Genomic DNA, 20,349 nt, shown 5'->3' with positions numbered 1-20,349 from the left:
CAGCTTTATAAATATTGATTTTATAGAAAGGACCAATTCAAAATTGGTCAGATGCCACACACTAGAAGCTTCTGGAACCACAATGAAGGAAAAAACAACCCCTCCCCCAAAACGAGGAAAAACCCCAAACAAAAATATTTTGGACCAAACTGCCTCAAAATCAAGGTCCCAGGTAACCAGGAGATTCTGAAGAAACTTGGGGGTGGGGGTGGGTGGAGAGACCCCGATGCCTCAGAGAACCCCACGTGGAAGGCCTGCATGAGCATGCAGCGCCCTGGTAAATGCAGCTCCAAAGACAACTTGGGGAGGCACAGAACGGAGGGCCAGCTTGAGGAAAGCCTCAGGTAGTACCAAAATTAGCTGCCGTCTGCTCCCTGCTGGTGGGTCCCTGGGGTGGAGAGACTTGAGGGTGCTGTCAGGGATGGATGGAGGTGAAACTGAGATGCTGATTTGAAGAAAAAAAAAAAAAAAAGCAAAAAGCCACAACCCTCTCTGAGGGTCCATGGCCCTGGCTCTGAAGAATAGAAAACCAACAGAGGTCAAGCAAGGTATTTACCCCGTTGACCCCCAAACTGCTCCCAGCTCTGGTGGGAGAAGAACGCTGCATGAACGATTAGGTGTTGGCTGGTGACTCAGTCCTGGTCCCCAGCTCCCAGCAATGTGGGGAGGGGCTAGGTATCGCAGGTGTGCCCTCACCCCAGGCTTCACCTCCCCTCTTCCCGGCCAGCACGGCCTCCACCCACTCCATTGCAGGGCAGTACCCAGTTGTTGTCATGCAAGCCCAGGCGACAGCCTGGTGTCTCGCGGTCGGCCCTGCGGCAGCACATCCAGTAGGAACGTCCATAAGGCAGGTCGTGGTGGTAGGGTTTGGGGTGCCAGCGGCAGAGTGACACGTCACCCTTCTCATATCTCTTGCGGCACTGCTTGCAAGGGTCATCTCGGTAGAGTGGGTCCCGGCTCCAGCGAGAGTCCGTGGCTCGTACACCGAAAGCCTCGATGATGCCCTTGAAGTGGTGGCAGGTGCACTTGAGGGCCGCCAGGGCCCGTGTGGGCAGGAAGCTGAAGATCTTGACAAGCACGTGCTCAGGCAGCAGCAGCATGTACTGCCGAGGCTCCAGAAGACGCTGGATTTTAAAGCGAATCTCCAGGAAGTCGTGCGACACGTGCCGGTACAGGCGGCACAGGGAGGTGTCCGTTGTGCCCTCAGAATCATCGGGGCCTGGCACTGTGCTTGGTGTATCCGCTGGGGGTGGCTCAGGAGGCCCTTCTGGACCTCGGGACTGGAGGAAGAAGAGCTGGCCAGGTGGGGGTGGCTCCTCAGGGCTCACTGTCAGGCACACAGTCTCTTCCTTGACGTTCTTGGTGCCGTCTTTGCCAAAGAAGATGCATGCATCCACGACCCCAGTCACCACTACATCCACATGGAATCCTGATGCACCGCAGTCCCGGGCAGGGGGTGGAGGGGGTGCTGGTGGGGTGTCCTCAGGCCTGGCTGGGGCTGGTGTCTCACCCTCACTGGCTTCATCAGCCCTGGCCAGTAGGAACTCCACGTTGCTGGGAAGGGCATCCCTGGAGGGGCTGATAAGCTGGTACAAGTCGCAGGTGATTTTGTCTTTGGCTCGAGTCCCAGGTCCAGGACTACCAGGGTAGGGACAACCAGGCCGACCTCCACCCCCATTGGGTAAGCTGCCATCTGGTGAATGAGGCTCTCGGACATTGGAGATGCGGAAAGCTATACGCACCTCGCCTGGTCCAGGGCCTGGCCGCTCCTCCTTGCGGAGACCCTTGGTCGGGGGGCTGTCCCGTTGGGCCTCAAAGTGGGCCACTGCCTCAGCAACTCGGCTGCAGTCACCACCACCAGACCGCCTTTCTGACCCTAGCCCCTTGGCTGGTCCCCCCTGCTCAGCTGACACAAAGACCACAGGAGCTGGGGTACTGGGGCGTGGGTAACTCTGCAAGGCCAGGGCAGCTCTCTGTTCAACCAGGGCCACCATTTCTGCTACAGAAAGCAGGTCTACATCATCCCCGGATGAAGTGGGGGCCACCTCAGTGGCAGGGGTTCCTTCTTGGCCCCCTTGGTCTGGAGGAGCCTTGGTGGGCTCCAGGCAGCGCCGCCTCCTCTTAGCTTTGGAGCTGTCACTGCCCCAGTGCCCTTTAACCTTCATAGAGCTAGCCCGGCTACCTCCACCACACTGGTGGGCCACAAAGAAGGCCACCTTCTCCTTTGTATTTCCAGGCTTGATAACATACCACGTGTCCAGCAGGACTCGACCCTCATCACCGGAAGCGGCTGCAGAGAGGAGTGGAGCATGCTGGGAGGTGGGGGCTTCTGCAGCCAAGGCAGGTGGTGTGTTCTCCAAGTGTGCAGGCCTATGGTCGGGCTCAGTCCCGCTGCTTGTGTCAGGGCAGACGGGAGGTTTGAGGGCTGCGGAAGGTGGGCGCGGCTGGTTCTGGGAATACTTGCTGAAGGGCCGGGGGCACCAGAGTTGGAAGGGCAGGAGGCTGCCCCTGTCCATGCTGGGTGGCGATGACAAGCAGCAGCAGGTACTCACTCAGTCTCAGGGCCAGGATGGTAGTGGGGAGCTCTCCAGGCCACCTGCAGATACAGAAGGCTGCAACAGTGAGTAGCTCATGGCCTTTCTTCCCAAGACCACCCACACTCAACCTCTGCACAGGGGACCGGCCAAATTAAGGTACTGAGAACCGTGTGCCTCAGACAGTGGAGGGGTGCAAGCCAAACCCCAGCACATGGAAGGAGGAAGAAGATCAGAAGGTCATCCTGGGCTATATCCCTAACATATGCACATGCTCACATGAAGACACACACACACACACACACACACACACACACACACACACACGCTTTGAAAGTCTTTGTCTAGGAGTGTGGCTCATTGGTAAGAGCCACTGCCTAGAACCCCCCAGTAAAGGGCTGGGAGCATGGTTCTGTGATATAACAACAGTACTCGCCTGACTTTACCTAGTGAGGGCTCGGGCTGTGGCTCAGTGGTAGCCTACCTAGTAGGCTGGATTGTGTCCCTAAGCATGGCCAAGAGAACAAAACTCTATTTTCCAGCCCCACATCAGGTGAGCAGAGGGTGGCCGCCAAATTTCCTGTCCTTCTTTAACTTTCTTTCTTTCCTTCCTTCCTTTCTTTTTTTTTTTTGAGACAGGGTGTCTCTGTGTGTAGCCCTGGCTGTCCTAAAACTCATTACATAGACCTGGCAGGCCTTTAACTCAGAGACCCATCTGCTTCTGTCTCCCAAGTACCAGGATTAAAGGAGCATAGTACCACGCCTGGCCTGACCTTTAAGAGAAGTACCAGCCTGACCAGGCTCCTCCTCCTTTCATGTGTCCTCCAGCAGCCAGGTCCCAGCCTTCTCCCCAGTCATGGCTGCCGGAGCACACTGAGGGATGAAGTGATTGGGCAGGGGAGGGAAATATGAAGCCAGAACCAGACAGGCCCTTAAGAAATTCACTCTCGCCGGGCAGTGGTGGTGTACGCCTTTAATCCCAGCACTTGGGAGGTAGAAGCTGGTGGATCTCTGTGAGCTCAAGGCCAGCCTGGTCTACATATCTAGTCCTATGCCAACTAGTGCTACCAAGAGAACTTGTCTCCTAAGTAAGAATAGAGGGAGGGCTGAAGAGATGGCTCAGCAGTTAAAAGCACTTGCTGCTTTTACAGAGGATCCAAGCCTGGCTCCCAGCACCCACAGAGAGGATCCGGTCTCCAACAGCACCTGGTACAAATGTGAGGCAGGCAAACAACCATATCCATTAAAATTTTAAAAAAATAATAAACCAGTATGTTGTCCAGCACAGAAAAGTCCAACCATGAATAACTTTTCATATATCTGAAAATACACTGCAATACCCGAATCTCACAAGTGACCCAGTGGGTCTCCTAACATCCTCAGATCATTCCAGACATGGGTCCTGACTCTACTCCTTCATTCCCCAGCTCAGGAACCTTCAAAGAACCCAGACATAAAAACACCCCATTTAAAACAAATCCCAAACCAAATAAATGTCAACAGTCCCCAATGGAACCTCGAGAGGTACAAAAGCAGACATGTGTCCCGAATCCCGCAGCTGTTTGCAGATGGGCCACAGGAAGGAAAGTGTCCTCCTGTCCTTGGTGACAAAGGTAGGAAGTATTCAAGCTCAAGCATTCTGGTCCCGAAATACTCTCATCTTGTGCCCACCATACACCCCCAGCCACAAAGGACACTTCTAAAATGCAACTTAGCCTTCTACACTACAAAATACCCTGAACCTAACACGTTTCTTAAGCCTCGGGGAACCCTAAAGTATCCCCTCCACCCCCACAACTTCCCCCAAGAGCTCAAATATCGCTTAGAAGCAAACGAATCCCACAAATCCTGGACCCGCCTCCTTTGGAGCCCCTCTGGTGACCCCCGCCAAAAACCCAGACACGCCCCCCAGGCGCCCTCACCCGCAGCGCCTCCTCCAGGCGGCAGGGAGAATGGTGACCCACAAGCATGTGCACTCTAGCCTTGTGGGCCCGCCCCCTCGCGCGGGCTGGCACGCTGCGCGCTCCGACCCGCCCCTTTGTTGACAGGCGCGCACGCGTGACGGCCCAGACCAATGAGAGGCCGGGGTTCAAAGCCGTGCCCAAATAAGGAAGGCCCTGGCAAACGGGCCAGGACTAGCAAGACAGGCCGAGTAGGCGGGAGGTGACGGGAGGAGGTGGGCGGGATGGAAACACTCGGATGTAAGGGAGTAGGACAAATTCCCATAGCCCAACACTGCCGAACGGGAGACCCGGTCCCACGGTCGCGACACAGGCAGACACACTCAGGGAGAGGAGTATTACCCAATGTTCCCTTGAAACCAGAGCCCTGATTGACGCTAAAGATTTAAAGGGCCACTGCGCCAGGGACTTGAGGAAGGGGCAGAAAGAAAAGTATAGGAGAGAGGTCCGAGATCCAGGCTTCCAGTTGTGGTGGGGATGGAGAAGTTTCTCGGTGGGACACCTGGAGCCTTAGTCACCTCGGCTTTAAAACAAATAGGCAAGCAGGTGTGACATCTCGTGCCTACAATTCCAGTAGTCTGGGAGGCTGAATCAGGAAGAGTTTTAAGCCAATTTGGGTTATACAGCGTGAGACTGTTGTAAAACAAAAAAATAAAATCATATAAAAATGGAATAAGCAAAACAACAACGACCCCCCCATCCACAAATAGGCAAACGAGGTGCTAGAGGGATGGGTCAGCGGTTAAGAGCACTGGCTGATCTTGCATAGGATCCAGGTTCAGTTCCAGCACTATATGGCAGATCACAACCGACTGTCAATCTTGTTCCAATGACTGACACCCTCTTTTGACCACTGTGGGCACTGCATGCATGAGGTACATAGACATAAGCGCGGGTAAAATATATTGAATATAAGAAGGTGGAGTTAGGAAACAAGGTAGGAGGATCAGGAGTTCAAGGCCAGCCCAGACTACATCAGATCTCATTTAAAAAGCCAAATTCAAAACCAAAGAACAAATTCTAACCCTGTACTGGTCCCCATAGTCATGGCCTTGAAGGCTAAGGGGACCTGTCCAGTCTTTTCTGTCTTGCATTCACTAAAAGAGGAAATCACTCAATAATGACCTTTAATTTATTCTAAAATTACAGACAACTTGTGTTGTTTCTGGCCTATGCCAGGCTGATTCAAGAGAAACTCAAAGGTGGCTTTCTGTGCAGTGATTGTTGCTGGGGAGGTGGTTTAGCAGGATAAGGGTGTGTATGGCTTTCCCACAGGAGCCAAGAATTCCACAAATCTACAGTTTTAAAGATTTGTTTTTATTACTTTTAAAGTGTGTGTATGTGTCTGTGCGTGTCTTGAGTGTGAAGTACAGATGCCCATACTCCAGATGAGGGCAATGGAGTTACAGGTATCTGTGAATCACCTGATGTGGCGCTGGGAAACCAGCTGAGGCCCTCTGAAAGAGCAGCAAATGCCCTTCATCAAAAAGCCATTTCTCCAAACCTATAATCCACAGTTTTAATGAGAATCATTAACTCGGTGATCCCAGATTGCAGGGCCACACACCCCACACCCTCATTAAGTGCCCCAATAATCAGAAAATGCACATTCCCACACCCTGAGATGCAGTGTCTGTAAAGCCTTTGCCATTTACTAGGTCCTCCTGTGGGCTACTCCTGGGTGCATGCAGATGACACTGGACTCACCAGAAATAGCTCACAGGAAGGGGGAAAGACATCCACTCACAGGCAGCATAAGCATGTTAATCACAATAGCAGTTAGCAGCAAAGAACTTCAAATGAACTCATCTAGGGCTGGAGAGAGGGCTCAGTGGTTAAGAGCACTGACTGCTCCTCCAGAGGTCCTGAGTTCAAATCCCAGCAATCACATGGTGGCTCACAACCATCTATAATGGAATCTGATGCCCTCTTCTGGTGTGTCTAAAGACATTGACAGTGAAATATATATAACATATCTTACAAAAGATTAATTCCCACATCTCCCTTTAGGGTCTCAGTGTGTATGTACTCCAGCCTGGCCTCAAACTCCTGATTCTGCTTCAGAGCATTGGGAGCCCAAGTGTGCTTGCTTCTCAACCCATGCATCTCATTTTGATGTCTCTATTTTTGGGCTACATAGGTATGGCATATGAGTGAACTTGCACGGGAGTGTATAAGCGCCTGTGAATGCACACGAGTGTGTAATGGCCAGAGGTCAACACCAAGTGTCTTCCTCAGTCACTCAGCATGGTGGTTGTTGTTTTCTTTTGAGACAAGGTCTCAACTATGTAGCCTTGGCTGGCCTGGAACTCATTATGTAGAACAGGCTGGCCTTGAGTTCAGAGATCTGCCAGCCTCTGCCTCCCCAGTGGTGGGATGAAAGCCTACTGTCCCACCATGGCAGACTGCACATGACTTCTGAGGCGGGCTCCCCCGACCCTCGCAGTGGTGGCTTGACTAAGCTGGTCAGTGAGCAGCAGGGACTCCAGTGTGTCCTCACTGTCCTCTGGGCTCTGCGTTACAGCTGCACAGCTATGCTCGGCATCTTAGGTGGGTGATGGGGATCTGGGCTCAGGTCGTCATGCTTGCATGCTTTACCAACTAAACCAGCAGTTCACAACCCCTGGGGTCTCAGCACAGATAGCCTGCCTATCAGATGTTTACATCACAATCCATAACGGTAACAAAGTTATAGTTAAGAAGTAGTGATGAACCCGGGCAGTGGTGGCGCACGCCTTTAATCCCAGCACTTGGGAGGCAGAGGCAGGTGGATTTCTGAGTTCGAGGCCAGCCTGGTCTACAGAGTGAGTTCCAGGACAGCCAGGGCTATACAGAGAAGCCCTGTCTCGAAAAAACAAAAAACAAACAAACAAACAAACAAAAAGTAGCGACGAAATAATTTTATGGCTGGAGGTCACCACAACATGAGTAAAGGGTCACAGTGTTAAGAACCACTGGACTAAGCCATCTTCCTATAGTGTTTTTTGTTTCTTTTTTAATGGATCTAAGCTCCTCTATTTGAAAGTCTGTGTCTGTGGGTATATGCACAGGTAAGAGTGCTGGAGGTCAGAAAAGGGTATCCGATCCCCTGGAGCTACAGTCACAGATGGCTGTGAGTCACCTGACATGGGTGATGGAACCAAAGTCAGGCCCTTTGCAAGAGCAGCGCTCTTAATGTTTGAGCCACCTCTCCAGCAGGTTCAAGTCATGTCAAAAACTAGGAAGGAAGCTCAGGCAGGGAAGGGCTAGGCAGCAGCCTCTGCTTAGACTGAACTCTGAGGCAATGCTGTCCAGATTACCCTTGCTTGCTGGGCATGGACTGTATCACTCAGTCTTCTGGCCATCACAGTCACTGTTGGCTGCCTGAAACACTGTCCTCACCCACCCCCAAGACTCACCCTTTACCTCCTTCAGGCTTGGCTCAGAAACTGCCTCTAGGAGGCCTCCAATCCAAGCCCATAGCTCTACCCAACAGAACACAAACTCAACCATCATTAGTTTTTCTCTTAGCACCTGAGCTACCCACTGTTCTAAGCACTTTGCTTAGTAAATGTGCGTCTGCCTCTCCTGACTGACCTGAAAGTTTAAGGGCCAGCATTTCCCTGTCTCCCTGTGTAGTACGAGCTCGTCTCAAACTGGAGAGCCTCCTGCCTCAGTCTCCTCCTGCCTCCGTCTCCTCAGGACTGCAACCGACACATGTGCACTACAGTGGCTAGCTTGGCTGGCATGCATGTCTGTTCCTTGTCTTGTGCTTGCCTTCTTGAAACACAGTACCCATGTCCCAGCCTCTGGAACTAAGCACAGGCTCTAGGTCTCTACCTCAGGGTGTCTGATTCCAAACGTGCATTTCTTTTTTTTTTTTTTTTGGTTTTTCGAGACAGGGTTTCTCTGTGTAGCCCTGGCTGTCCTGGAACTCACTCTGTAGACCAGGCTGGCCTCGAACTCAGAAATCCGCCTGCCTCTGCCTCCCAAGTGCTGGGATTAAAGGCGTGCGCCACCACTGCCCGGCTCCAAATGTGCATTTCTTTAAACAGCCCGGGTCACCATGTGCACTGAAAGCTGGAGAAGCAACACCCTAGGATGTGCAAGGTGTGTAATACGCACTGTCTGAATGAGTGAATGAGGAGACAGCCTGATTGCTAGCCAACTTTTGCACATCTACTGTTGGGGGCACCTGCATAGCTGGCCACTGTAGTCAGCTGCCCTGGAAAATGCCACCACCCCCCTCCAGGTGGCCCCTACTACCTTCCCAGGCTACCTGTGACCTCTTCCTCGCCTCTATTCTGCTTCTAACATCTGTCCTCTGTCACTGCTCACTGATAATGAGGTGGGTAGGTGAGAGGCTCTCTCCCCTCCAGACTATGCATTTGTTTCAGAAGGGTAGGGATCTCTCCTTGTAGCTACCCCATCCCTGAGTGGCTCACTGATGCCTGGGGTGCGGGTGGGGGTTCACAAGCCCTAGCTCATCCATGCCTCCTCTATGCCACTCCACAGCTACTCAACCTGGGCATCAGATTTCCTCGCTCTCTGAAGTTCAGCTACTACACCATCCTCAACCTTGATCTTCAGTGTTAAGAACGAAGGTATGGAGGGTTAAGCACCTTGTTTGACGGCCTCTGAGGTGGGAAAACTGGGACACAGGGAAGTAACCGTGCCTGGTTTCTGTTTGCTTCCAGGATCTCTAGAAGCCCAAATGGTTCTGCCCTGAGGATTATGGGTCAGAGACAACTTCAAAGCAAGCCTGGTGGCCACATCTGTAATTCCAGCTCTTTGGGAGGCTGAGGGAAGAGGATCACAAGTTCAAAGCCAGCCTGGGCAACTTTCAGAGAGCCCTGCCTCCTAACGGGAGTCTGAGGGCATGGCTCGGCAGTGCAGCACGTGCCTAGAATCCACCAGTGAGGAGCTGCAGGTGCTGCAGTGTCTGAGTGCTCACCTAGCAAGCAGAGGCTCCTGAATTCCCTCCCCAATACAGAAACAAACAAATAATAGGGGGCCTGGAGAGATAGCTCAGCAGTTAAGAAGCACTGGTTGCTCTTACAGAGGAGTCAGGCTCAGCTGAGGAGGAACCCAGCACCCACATGGCAGTTTACAACTGTCCATAACTCCAGTTCCAGAGAATATAATGTCCTCTTCTGGCCTTTGAGGGCACTGTATACACATACAAGCAGACAAAATAGTCACATACATAAAAATACATGTTTTGGAAAAAAAACAAAACAACACCAAGGCTGGGCATGGTGGTGCTCAACTTTATAAATTGCAGCACTTGGGAGGTGGAGGCAGGCACATTTCTGTGAGTTCAAGGCCAGCCTGGTCTACAGAATGAGTACCAGGACAGCCAGGGCTACATTATGCAGAATAACCCTGTCTTGAAAAACCAAACCAAACAAACAATAAAACCACAAACATATTCTGTAGCTAGCTGTGGTGGTTATCCTTTAATCCTAGCACTTTAGGCCAGACAGAGGTCGGTGGATCTCTGAGTTTGGGACCAGTCTGGTCTACGTAGTGAATCCAGGCCAGCCAGGGCTACCCAGTAAGACCCTGACAAAAACAAAACGAAAGACAAATCTACACTGTGACAAGTACAGTTCCAGGCATTAGGGACACACAGAGAATGGGAGACAGAAATCTTTGTCCTCAAGGGGCTGACATACTAATTGGATAAAGGGAAAATAAACATGTTGGCAGTTTCCAGGCAGAAATAAATAAATACACGGGTGAGGGGCTGGGTTGTATGGAAGATGAGTTTATGATTTCAAATAAAGGAGTCAGTGAGGATTCAGAGAGGCCATGTCCTTCTCTGTATATAGCCAAGCACCAGAGGCAAACTCTTCAGAAAAGCTATGCTTTGAGGCATAAGCTACCGTTGCCACCACAGCTAGTAAGATGCTGTCATAAGCCGGGCAGTGGTGGCGCACGCCTTTAATCCCAGCACTTGGGAGGCAGAGGCAGGCGGATTTCTGAGTTCGAGGCCAGCCTGGTCTACAGAGTGAGTTCCAGGACAGCCAGGACTACACAGAGAAACCTTGTCTTGAAAAACCAAAAAAAAAAGAAAAAAGAAAAAAAAAAAGATGCTGTCATAAACGGAATATGACAACAACTTTACAGGCAGATGTGGAATCTCATGCCTGCACTCAGCATTCAGGAGGCAGAGGCAAGAGGATCCCGGGCCATCAGGGCTACAGAGTGAAACTGTTGTAAAAGCAGAGGAAGAGTCAGGGCTGGAGACTGGCTTGGAGGTTAAGAGCACTGGCAGCTCTTGCAGAGGATCTGGTTTCCATTCCCAGCACCCACATGGTGGCTCACAACTGTCTGTGCCAGGGAATCGGACGCCCTCTTTTGGCCTTCACAGGCACTGCATGCACATGGTACGGACATGCATGAACACTCAAATAGGACATCCCTGGAGCTTGCAGGCAAACACACACACACACACACACAGAGATACACACATGCTATATGATCAAGCCTCAGCCAAGCACAGACTGAAATCCAATTTAAAATTTTTGGGGTTTTTTTTGTTTTTTTAAATAAAAGCCAAAAAGAGCACAGTACTTGGAGCCTGCAATCCCAGAACTTGGGACGTGGAGGCAGGAAAGTCAAGACCATTCCCCTACTACACTGTGAGCTCAACACTAGCCTGTGCTGTACGTGAGACTCCTCCTCTTAGAAGAGGAAAGAAAAACAACAGTCCCCTGTGGTGGCACAGATTTATAATTCCAGCACCATATAGTTGGGACAAAGTGACCAAAAGTTTGGGGCCAGTGTACGCTACAGTGAAACAAGCACATGGTGGCCCCTGCCTTTTAATCTCAATGCTCAGTGGGTGGAGGTAAGCAGATCTCTGTGAGTCCTGGGCCAGCCTGGTGTACTTAACACATTGCGTTTCGGAGCACTGAAGCTACACAGAACGTGTAACACACAAAACAGACACAAAGACACAAAGGGCTATGTGTGCAAAATAATTTGGAAATCTGACTCTTTTTTTTTTCCTAAGACAAACAAATGGAGGGCATGGGAAAAAAAAGTGTCAGCTCGCCCAGCTGTGACACACAGGGACAAGTGAGAGATGTTCCACTTTACCTCAAACCAATAGGTGTTTAGGTAATTTAAGAAAGAGTAAAGAGACAATGTTAAAAGCTCTCAGGGTGGGGGGTGGGACGACATGGGACACATCCCCGTGGGTCACAACAATGTGGGCAGGCAGGGAACCTGAAAACCAAACACAAAGCCGCTTGTGCTGAACAACAGGACTCTGGCATCTTGAAAACAGGGAGCTCCAGAGGGCAGAGGCCAGTCTGCCTGCAGTCCAGGCCCTGGCAGCTCGCAGAGGCTCTGGCCACTAAAGAAGTGAATCCCAGCCAGCAAGGTGACTTGTGGGTACAGGTTTGCTTGCTGCCAAGCCTAACCAACCTGAGTCCACAGGATAGAAGGAGGGAACCGGCTCCTGCTGCCCTCCACAGGCATCCCACAGTACACGCTATACAATAAATATAGGAAGGTTTTTTTTTTAAGTGAACTCCCATTTTTCAGATGGCAATCTTCTTTTCCCCCCCCCCCCCCGCCCTCTCAAACATGAAACCCAGGCTAGCTTCAAACTCCAAATCCTCCTCCTATTTCCACTTCCGCTGTGCTGTGAAGACAGGCTTGTGCCACCACAAACATCTCTAGTGTTGTTTTCGTGAAGGAATGGTCATACTTACTAAGAGCACTTTAACATGGCCTTATTATCAATTCCTTAGGAGGACAACATGGGCTAAGTATGGCTCTGTCTTACATATTAAAAAAAAAATAAGAGAGCATGCCTCAGTCCCCACATTTGGAAGGCAGAGGCAGGTGGATCTCTGTGAGTTCAAGTCCAGTCTGGTCCACATAGAGTTCCAGGACAGATAGGGCTACACAGAGAGACCCTGTTCTGAAAAAGAAACAAAGAAGAAGAAAAACTCCAAGCAAGTAACCTAAAAGAGCCACTCTGGGCAGCTAAAGCCACTGAGCAGTTAAGAGTGCTTACTCTTCTTCCTGAAGTTGCAGGTTCGGGGCCCAGCACCCACTCCAGGCAGCCCCCTGCCTCCAGCTCCTGATCTAACTGCCCACTCCAGGGAGGCACATGTTCAAACAATCCATACCATACACATAATTATATATTATTAAGCCCAAATTGTTTCAAAGTGAATTACAAAGTTGCTAAACTTCTTAGAGAAGAAGTCCCCTGCCTGCCCTCCCGGAAATGTTAGAGGGTACACTTATACACACACACCACAACAACATCAAGAAAACCAAAAATCAAAATAACCAAACAAAACCCCAACTCACTTGCCAGCAGTATTTCTAACTCCCTGGAAGACTTGGGCGTTGGGCCAGACTGGGACAAGTGAATTATTAATATTTGGCTGGAGACAGATTAAGTTTCTGAGCATCTTTCTAGGAGCTTTGCTTAGACTCAGGAACCCAGAACAGGGGGACAGGAAAGGCGGGGGTGTGCAAGTTGAGAGGGAAGGCCAGCATGTCCAGTGCTCCCTCACTGGTTCCTTTCCTACCTCCTTTATCTGGTATTTCCCATTCACTTCAGAAACAAAAACACGACCCAGTGATGGAGTTTCCCTGGTAGACCGATTGCCTAGCATGCACAATGCCCTGGGTTCGATCCCCAGCACAGCATAAACCAGGCACGGTAGTGCACACCTATAATCCCAGAAATTAGGATATGGAGGCAGGAGGATCAGAAGTTCAAGGCCACCCTCAGCTACACAGAGAGTTTGAAACCAGGCTGAAATACACGAGCCCTCTGTTTCAAAACAACAACAAATAATATCTGGGCACCGGTAATGATAATCTCCGCACTTTGGATCCTAGGTCAGGAAGATCAAGAGTTAAGAGGCCAGCCTGAGCTACACAGTGAGTCCCAAGACAACACATATGTACTGTACACTTACTCTAAGCACTCCCAAACATTATCTCCCTAAACTCTCTAGCCTACCAAGATCTCATTTAACAGCTGGACAGAGTCCCAAGACTTGCCCCAGGTTATGCAAAAGAATTAAATCCTACCTGACAGCTGCTCTGGCTAGTGTTTCCACCAAAGCAGATTTTGACCCAGACTTCAATTGTAGATTTACCATTTATGCTGGCTGACATGGAGAAAGTTGCTTAAATTCTCCATGCCTCTACTTGCTTTCTGTAAAATGGAGAGCTACACTTAAGGCATCACCTGAGTCCAGTAAGTTAATACAAATACAAACCAGGTGGCTGAAGCCAAACCTGGGCATTTCTTAGACACAGATGTTAGCAGTAAAGGGGTGGGGCTGGGGGGATGTCCCCTGCATAAACTATGGTGTACAGAGACTATTGTCAGGTTTTGAAAAAATGTCTGGGGGCTGGACTGAAGAATAGGAAATCTTTTAGCAACTCTAACCCAGTCAACATTCCTGGGACAGGAGCTTCCCACCAACAGCTTTAACGCTGGGACTTCACTTTCCGACCAAAAGTATCCATTTTTACGGAGCCTCCCTTTAGCTATCTTCAGAATGGCCTGCTTGTTCTCATCATACAGATAAGGGCACAGAGGGTTACAGAGAGACTTGCACAGGTCACAAAGAAGGGTCAAAATAAGGAATCTGAAAGCTGGATTGCCCACACACACCACTACTCGCCTAGATATGACCTGGGCTAGAAGGGTGCTAAAGGTTGTCTCTACGGACCCCATCTGGTCATAACAACCCAGAGTTCTGTGGCTGTCCAGTTTATCGGTAGTTTCTGGTTAGATTAAGGCACAATATCGACAGCCACGCTCCTAACTCACGCACCCTACAACGCCTCCTGGTCCTAGAAAGCTAATCTAGACCATCGATGACTTCTACCTCCCATCTCTTCAACTTGCCTTGCCAACCTCACCTCGCAATCCCGCAACCCAACCTAAGGCATCCGCGGTTAGCCTCTCCCTTCACTCATCTACCCCCGACTCCTGTGCCTTTCCATATAACCAGGCTAACTAACCTCTCTCGAAATTTCCCACTCAGGGTCTCTCGTCTATTCAGCCAGTACTCCAACTCCGAGCCTCACTCCTTCAGCTCCTAATACCCTTAAAAGCCAATTCCAAAGCTCGACTCTCTCCACCTCCAAGACCCCTCCCTAGCCCCCATTCTTCTACTTCCTCGGGCTCCCGTTCCTCTCAATCCCCACCCACAGTGATCACCCCACGCCCAGCCCTTTCTTTAGCCTTAGTTTGCTTTCCCTCAAACCCAAGTCCTGAACCCCCCGCTCATACTCTCAAGCACCCGCGGGACCCAGCTTGGGGCTCTCACCATCTCCCCGCGCTGCAGTTCTCTCGACTACGCGGGTTTCCCCCCACTCGCTCCTCTTCAGCCTCCCCTTCCGGGTTCTAGCCCCGAAGCCCGCTGGGAATTGGAGTACAGGCGGCCGTGGACTACAGCTCCCAACATGCAACACGGTAACTTGGAGGTGGAGTAGGAAACGAACTAGGCGGGCTGAGAAATAGAAGGACTCTAATTCCCAGGAGGCAAAGGGCACACTGAGATGCGCAGGCGCAGAACATGCTCCCGCGAGGTTCTCTGGGAAATAGAGCCCATACGCCTCCATTTTGGCCCGAGGCCCTGGAGAAGGGAAACGAGGCTACTTCAAAGGGACGTTAGCGAGGGATGGAGAGTTCAAGAAGAACAAATTTATTGATTTATTTGTGTTAGTTGACAAATAATTGATAATATATGCGTTTCCCCAAGCTTTGCCTTCCATGTCTTACCTCCATCTCACATCCGACTTGCCTACCACCACCACCTAATTAGCAAATAAGGGAAAGGAGCTATTGAAGTGAGGAAAGCCCAGACACTATGTCCACACGTAGAACAGGGCCTCCAGAAGGGCACGAATCTTTGTGCACTTTGGCTAGAGACCTAGAACAGTATTATTGAGTGAAAAGTTGACGCTTTTTGACTACTTTGTACAACCCTAGGAAGAATTAACCCAAATTTCTTAAAGTTAAGGTGAGAATAGATCAAACCTTTCTGTCCACATCATTACTGGAAAGCACTCTGATCTGAGACAGTTAACCCCAGGTACTTGTAACAGCTAGGTGGCTAGAAAACGTCTCAAGATTTTCCCTCCACAGAATTCCCATATTCATGTACATGAGAATGGGCTTCCGTTTCTTTTTTCTTTTCTTTTTTTTTTTTTTTTTTTTGTTTTTTTATATCTGTTTTTTTTTTTTTGTCTTTGTTTTTCTGGAAAGCACTCTGTAGACCAGGCTGGCCTCGAACTCAGAAATCTGCCTGCCTCTGCCTCCCAAGTGCTGGGATTACAGGCGTGAGCCACCACCGCCCGGCTTGGGCTTCCATTTCTTTTTCTGTGTGGATGTGGAGGTCAGAGGACGACTTTCAGGAGCTGGTTTCCTCCTTCCACCGCTAGAGTCCGGGGATGGAGATCAGATCGGGAGGATTGGCAGCAGGGGCCTTTACCCACTGATCTATCTCAGCCCAAGAAAGCTTTCTAAAATGTACAGTTTGAATCTCCCATGGTGCGCACACACTTCTAATCCCACCGTTCCGGACGCAGAGGTTGGTGTATTCTCTATGAGTTTGAGGCTAGCCTGGTCTATCTATATATACTGAGTTCAATTATGAGACCCTATGTCAAAAAATAAAGATAAAGTTGGAAATTCAGAGGTCAAGAGCAAGTATTGCTCTTGCAGAGAACTTGCATTCGCTTTCAGCACCTGCCTGTAACTTCAACTCTAGGGGGATCTGATGCCTCCGGCCTCTGGGGACACCAGTGCTAATACGCACATATCTCCTCCACACGCAAACGTGTACACGTAGATAAAAATTAAGTGTTTTTTTTAAATAAACAAATTGTATAGTTTGTAACCTGAGTTACGAGGTAGTGCACTCCTTGCGTTGCAGACAGACCTGAGACAAAAGGGTTACAAGTACTAGGCAAGCCTGGGCTACATAGCAAGCCCAGATCCACACAGAGATACTAAAGGTTACTTTGTTTGCGTCTACAGGAACTGGCATTTCCATCAGGTCTACAAAGGCTCATCTTAAGGAAAGTTGCCAAGGTCAGCAGGCTGACCCAGGTGCTTGGCACACAGTGGTCTTTAAGCAGATGCGCCCTGAAGGGAAAGGGTGCGACGGGGACACAGGCGAGCCAGCAGGGGGAGTGCTGACACCTCGCTCTGGCCGAGCCCTGGCCAATCCTGCTGGCCTTTGAGGTGAATAGGGGCGGGGCAGAACAGGGGGCGTGGCCCGTGGAAAGGGCGGGTAGCGGAGCAAGAGCCGATTGGCTGGCACTGCGAGCGCGGGAGCAGGAGCACGTGTCAGAGCCGCGGCCGGTGCCCTGCCCCGGGTGCGCGTGCGCGAGGCCCACTCGCCCGCACTGCCCTTTTCCAACGCCTCGTGTGGTCGCGCCTGGCACCGCGTGGCGGGAGCGTGGAGGGGCGTGGCCTCGCCTCAGGCGCTCGGGGGACTTCGCGCCACCGCCTCGCGCCCTGCCATTCTTCGCCCGGTCGGCGCCCGGGGCGGGCGGCACGCGGTCTGCATCCCTGGGAGCCCGCGAGCCCCGCGAGCCGCACGCGCCGCTGCCGGCCGGAGCCCTTCGGACTGTCGAAGCCGGAGCCCGGGGCCAAGCCAGACGTCGAGGCTTAACGCCATTTTGCAAATCTTGAGGTGTGTCTGGTGACGACCAACGGGTGTGAGGCGGTGGACGGACGCCCTAGCTCGAGCTGGCGGGAGGCGGCGGGGAGAGTCGCACCCCGCGCCCGCGGCCGGGACCTCCTGGGAAGCTTTAGAATGGATGAGGCGGGACCACGGAGTTCGGAGGCAGGTTTGAGGGAATCCAGGCTGGGCTTCTGGAAAGTTCTGAGTGGCGCTGGAGACGTGAGGTCTCCTGTTCGAGGCTCGGCTTTTGGAAGCTGAAGATGGGAGATCTGGAAATCTTAGTTTGGGGTTCCGGAGGTCTAATTTGACAGGGTTGGGGCTTTTCAGTACTGAGGCAGGAGAGTAGGCTCTGGGAGGGGGCAGTTTGGGTCTTTGAGGATGAATTTGAAAGCCTGGAGTTGCCCTCCTACTCATGGCCTATAGGTGTCAATTTAGGGTTCCAGGTCTCAGTGGGATGCGTGCGTGAGGTCTAAGTTTTCTAAGAAGAAAATCACAATGCGAGGACGTTTTTAGAGTTTAGAGCTTGTAGGACATGATGTGCATTTTTTAAAATTATTTTTTCACTTTACATCCCAACATCAGCCCTCCTCTCTTCCCGGTCCCCACCCCTCTGGTAGGTCCTCCCCCATGCCCCTCCCCTTCTCCTCTAAGAAGTGGGAGTGCTCCTTGGGTATCCTCGCCCCGTAAATTTTTTTTGGGGGGGCGAGGTTTTTTGGTTTTGGTTTTGGGGTTTTGTTTGGTTTTTTTCTTTGTTTGGGGTTTTTTGTTTGTTTGTTTTTTGTTTTTGAGTACCCTGGATATTCTTTTAGGATTTGGGTTTTTCAGTGTTAAGCTTTGTGGTCTGAGTTGGCTGTGGTAACTCACATATACAATCTTGTGTGAGCTGGAGTCCAGCCTAGACTACATAAACCTGAGCTAGTATAAGGTGAGACTGTGTGGGGGTTAGGGGGTAGTTTGTGTTTGTGATCTGATATTAGGAGTAAAATCCTTTTTTTTTTTTCCAAGATAGGATTTTTCTATGTAGCCTTGGACGTCATGGTACTTATTCTGTAGATCAGGCTGGCCTTAACTCAGAGTTCTGTCTGTCTCTGCCTCTGGAGTGCTGAGATTAAAGGCATGAGCTACCATGTCCAATTCTCACTTGGGATTTTAAAAAATTATTTATTTATTTTATGTACATGGTACACTATAGCTGTCTTCAGACACCAGAAGAGGGCACCAGATCCCATTACAGATGGCTGTGAGCCACCATGTGGTTGCTGGGAATTGAACTCAGGACCTCTGGAAGAGCAGTCAGTGTTCTTAACTGCTGAGCCATCTCTCCAGCCCTCACTTGGGATTTTTAAAGTTAGTTTTCATCTTTAACTACCATCATCTAGCTGGGTGTGGTGACACACCCCTTTAAGTCCAGCACTAGAGAGGCAGGGCCAGGTGAATCTCTCTCTGTGAGTTCAAGTGCAGCTTGATCTACATAGTGAATTCTAGGACAGCCAGAGCTATACAGAGAGACCCTGTCTCACACACCCACATACCCCTTTCTGGAGGTCTCAAGCCACACCTTTCAAGCTAGACAGTCTGTTTTTCAGCCTTTGGCACCCCACTGTTGATATCTGAATTCTGAGATCAGTGTCTGGAAATTTGCTGATTTTAATTTTAGATCCAAATTTTAGGAGCTTAAATTTACCATTTGGGATTTGTGATTTTCTATTTAGAGTTTAGGAGTTTTTTTGTTTTGTTTTTTTTGTTTTTGTTTGTTTGGTTGGGTTTTTTTGTTTTGTTTTGTTTTTCAAAACAGGGTTTCTCTGTGTAGCCCTGAGTTTAGGGTTTTAATTTAGGTTCCTGATCCCATAGTTATGTCCTACTTTAGGAACTCTAGGTGCTTTTAAAATGTGCCATGGGGATGGGGAAGCTTATACATTATTTGGCCGATTCACTTTGGAGTCCCAAAGGTCACTAATAATTCTTTTCCCTCTTTACAGATGTTGGGTTCCGACAAATTCTCGTGTTTCTCTGATCAGCAGGGAGCTAGTTCTCCGAGTCCTACTGACAGGTAATTGTTATCTGTCTAAAATGTAGCTCTATCCACTCTGAAGAATAGTAACAACTTAACGTTGTTAAACACTGTTTCCAGACTGTTTGTTTAGTCCTTCAATTGTATCTAATAACCATTACAGCCACCGGACAAGGGAGTAGGTGGGAATATTCCAGTCATTTCCAGAGAGCGTTCTGAGGTGATTTCAGGCTCTAATGTGCTTTGGTTTTTGTTGGTTGGTTGGTTGGTTGGTTGAGTGCTAGGTATGGACCCTGAGCCTTCTGATGTAAAATGCTAAGGAACTCTTTTATCACTAGACTACATTCACATCTCCCATTCTGACCTTCTTTCTTGATTTTTTAATTTTATATAGGTCCATATTTTGTTTGAATGTATATCTGTCCATGCACCATGTTTATGCAGTGCCTGTGGAGGCCAGAAGAGGGAGGGCACCTGTTCCTCCTGGAATTGGAGTTGTAAAGAGTTGTGAACCACCTTTGGGTGCTGGGATTGCAACCTGGACCCTCTGTAAGAGCAGCAAGTGCTCTAAATCACTGAGCCATCTCTCTAGGCACTCTAATTCTAAGGTTCTTAAATGTGCTTTCTTTCTTTCCTTCTTCCTTCCTTTCTTTCTTTCTTTCTTTCTTTCTTTCTTTCTTTCTTTCTTTTACAATGTGTACTCATTCATCCATTGAACACCAAATGTTAGGAATTTTGTGTGTGTTGGGGGAATACTGAAATGGCCTTCAGGGCTGCATGCATGATAGGCAATTCCCTACCACTGAGCTGTATCCTCAGCTATAGGAATCTGAAGGGGAGTCATACCGCAGAGTGAGAGTTGGACTGGACTCCTCCATCCATCCAGTTTGGACAAATTTAAAACATTCAAAGTTCATCTTGCCTTGTACTATCTTCTCCTTAATACACCCCTTCCTCCTTATCTGTTTAATTAACATTACAATTAAGTACCTCCTTTGCTGTGGCCCTTTATGTAGGTACTATGCTCACTCAAAAGGAACATCATGAAGAAAAGGAAAATTCATGTGTCCTGCAGCCTATTGTTTCTTCAAATCTTTGTGATCAAATAATCTCAATATCTCTCTCTCTCTCTCTCTCTCTCTCTCTCTCTCTCTCTCTCTCTCTCTCTCTCT

General features: G+C 49.9%; 2 protein-coding genes across 2 annotated transcripts in view; one reads left to right on the top strand and one right to left on the bottom strand.

Moving 5' to 3' along the window:
• Window positions 1–14,878, bottom strand: Fbxo46 (F-box protein 46). The gene is made up of 2 exons (XM_028778725.1): window positions 14,800–14,878; window positions 1–2,596 (listed from the first exon to the last, which is right to left on the bottom strand). Exon 2 carries the CDS (start codon window positions 2,514–2,516, stop codon window positions 705–707), a length of 1,812 nt encoding a protein of 603 aa, XP_028634558.1. The 5' UTR covers window positions 2,517–2,596; window positions 14,800–14,878; the 3' UTR covers window positions 1–704.
• Window positions 14,879–14,935: 57 nt separating this feature from the next.
• Window positions 14,936–20,349, top strand: part of Bhmg1 (basic helix-loop-helix and HMG-box containing 1) — a 22,201-nt gene continuing 16,787 nt past the window's right edge. Inside the window, exons 1-2 of the mRNA XM_028778717.1 lie at window positions 14,936–14,945; window positions 16,818–17,175. Coding sequence (XP_028634550.1) covers window positions 14,936–14,945; window positions 16,818–17,175 — 368 coding nt within the window. The remainder of the gene's footprint in view (window positions 14,946–16,817; window positions 17,176–20,349) is intronic.

Source organism: Grammomys surdaster, unplaced genomic scaffold, assembly GCF_004785775.1.
Source record: "Grammomys surdaster isolate TR1022 unplaced genomic scaffold, NIH_TR_1.0 339, whole genome shotgun sequence".
NCBI classification, from domain to species: domain Eukaryota; kingdom Metazoa; phylum Chordata; class Mammalia; order Rodentia; family Muridae; genus Grammomys; species Grammomys surdaster.
Note: the sequence above shows the minus strand (reverse complement) of the source record. Positions and strands in the feature narration are given on the sequence as shown.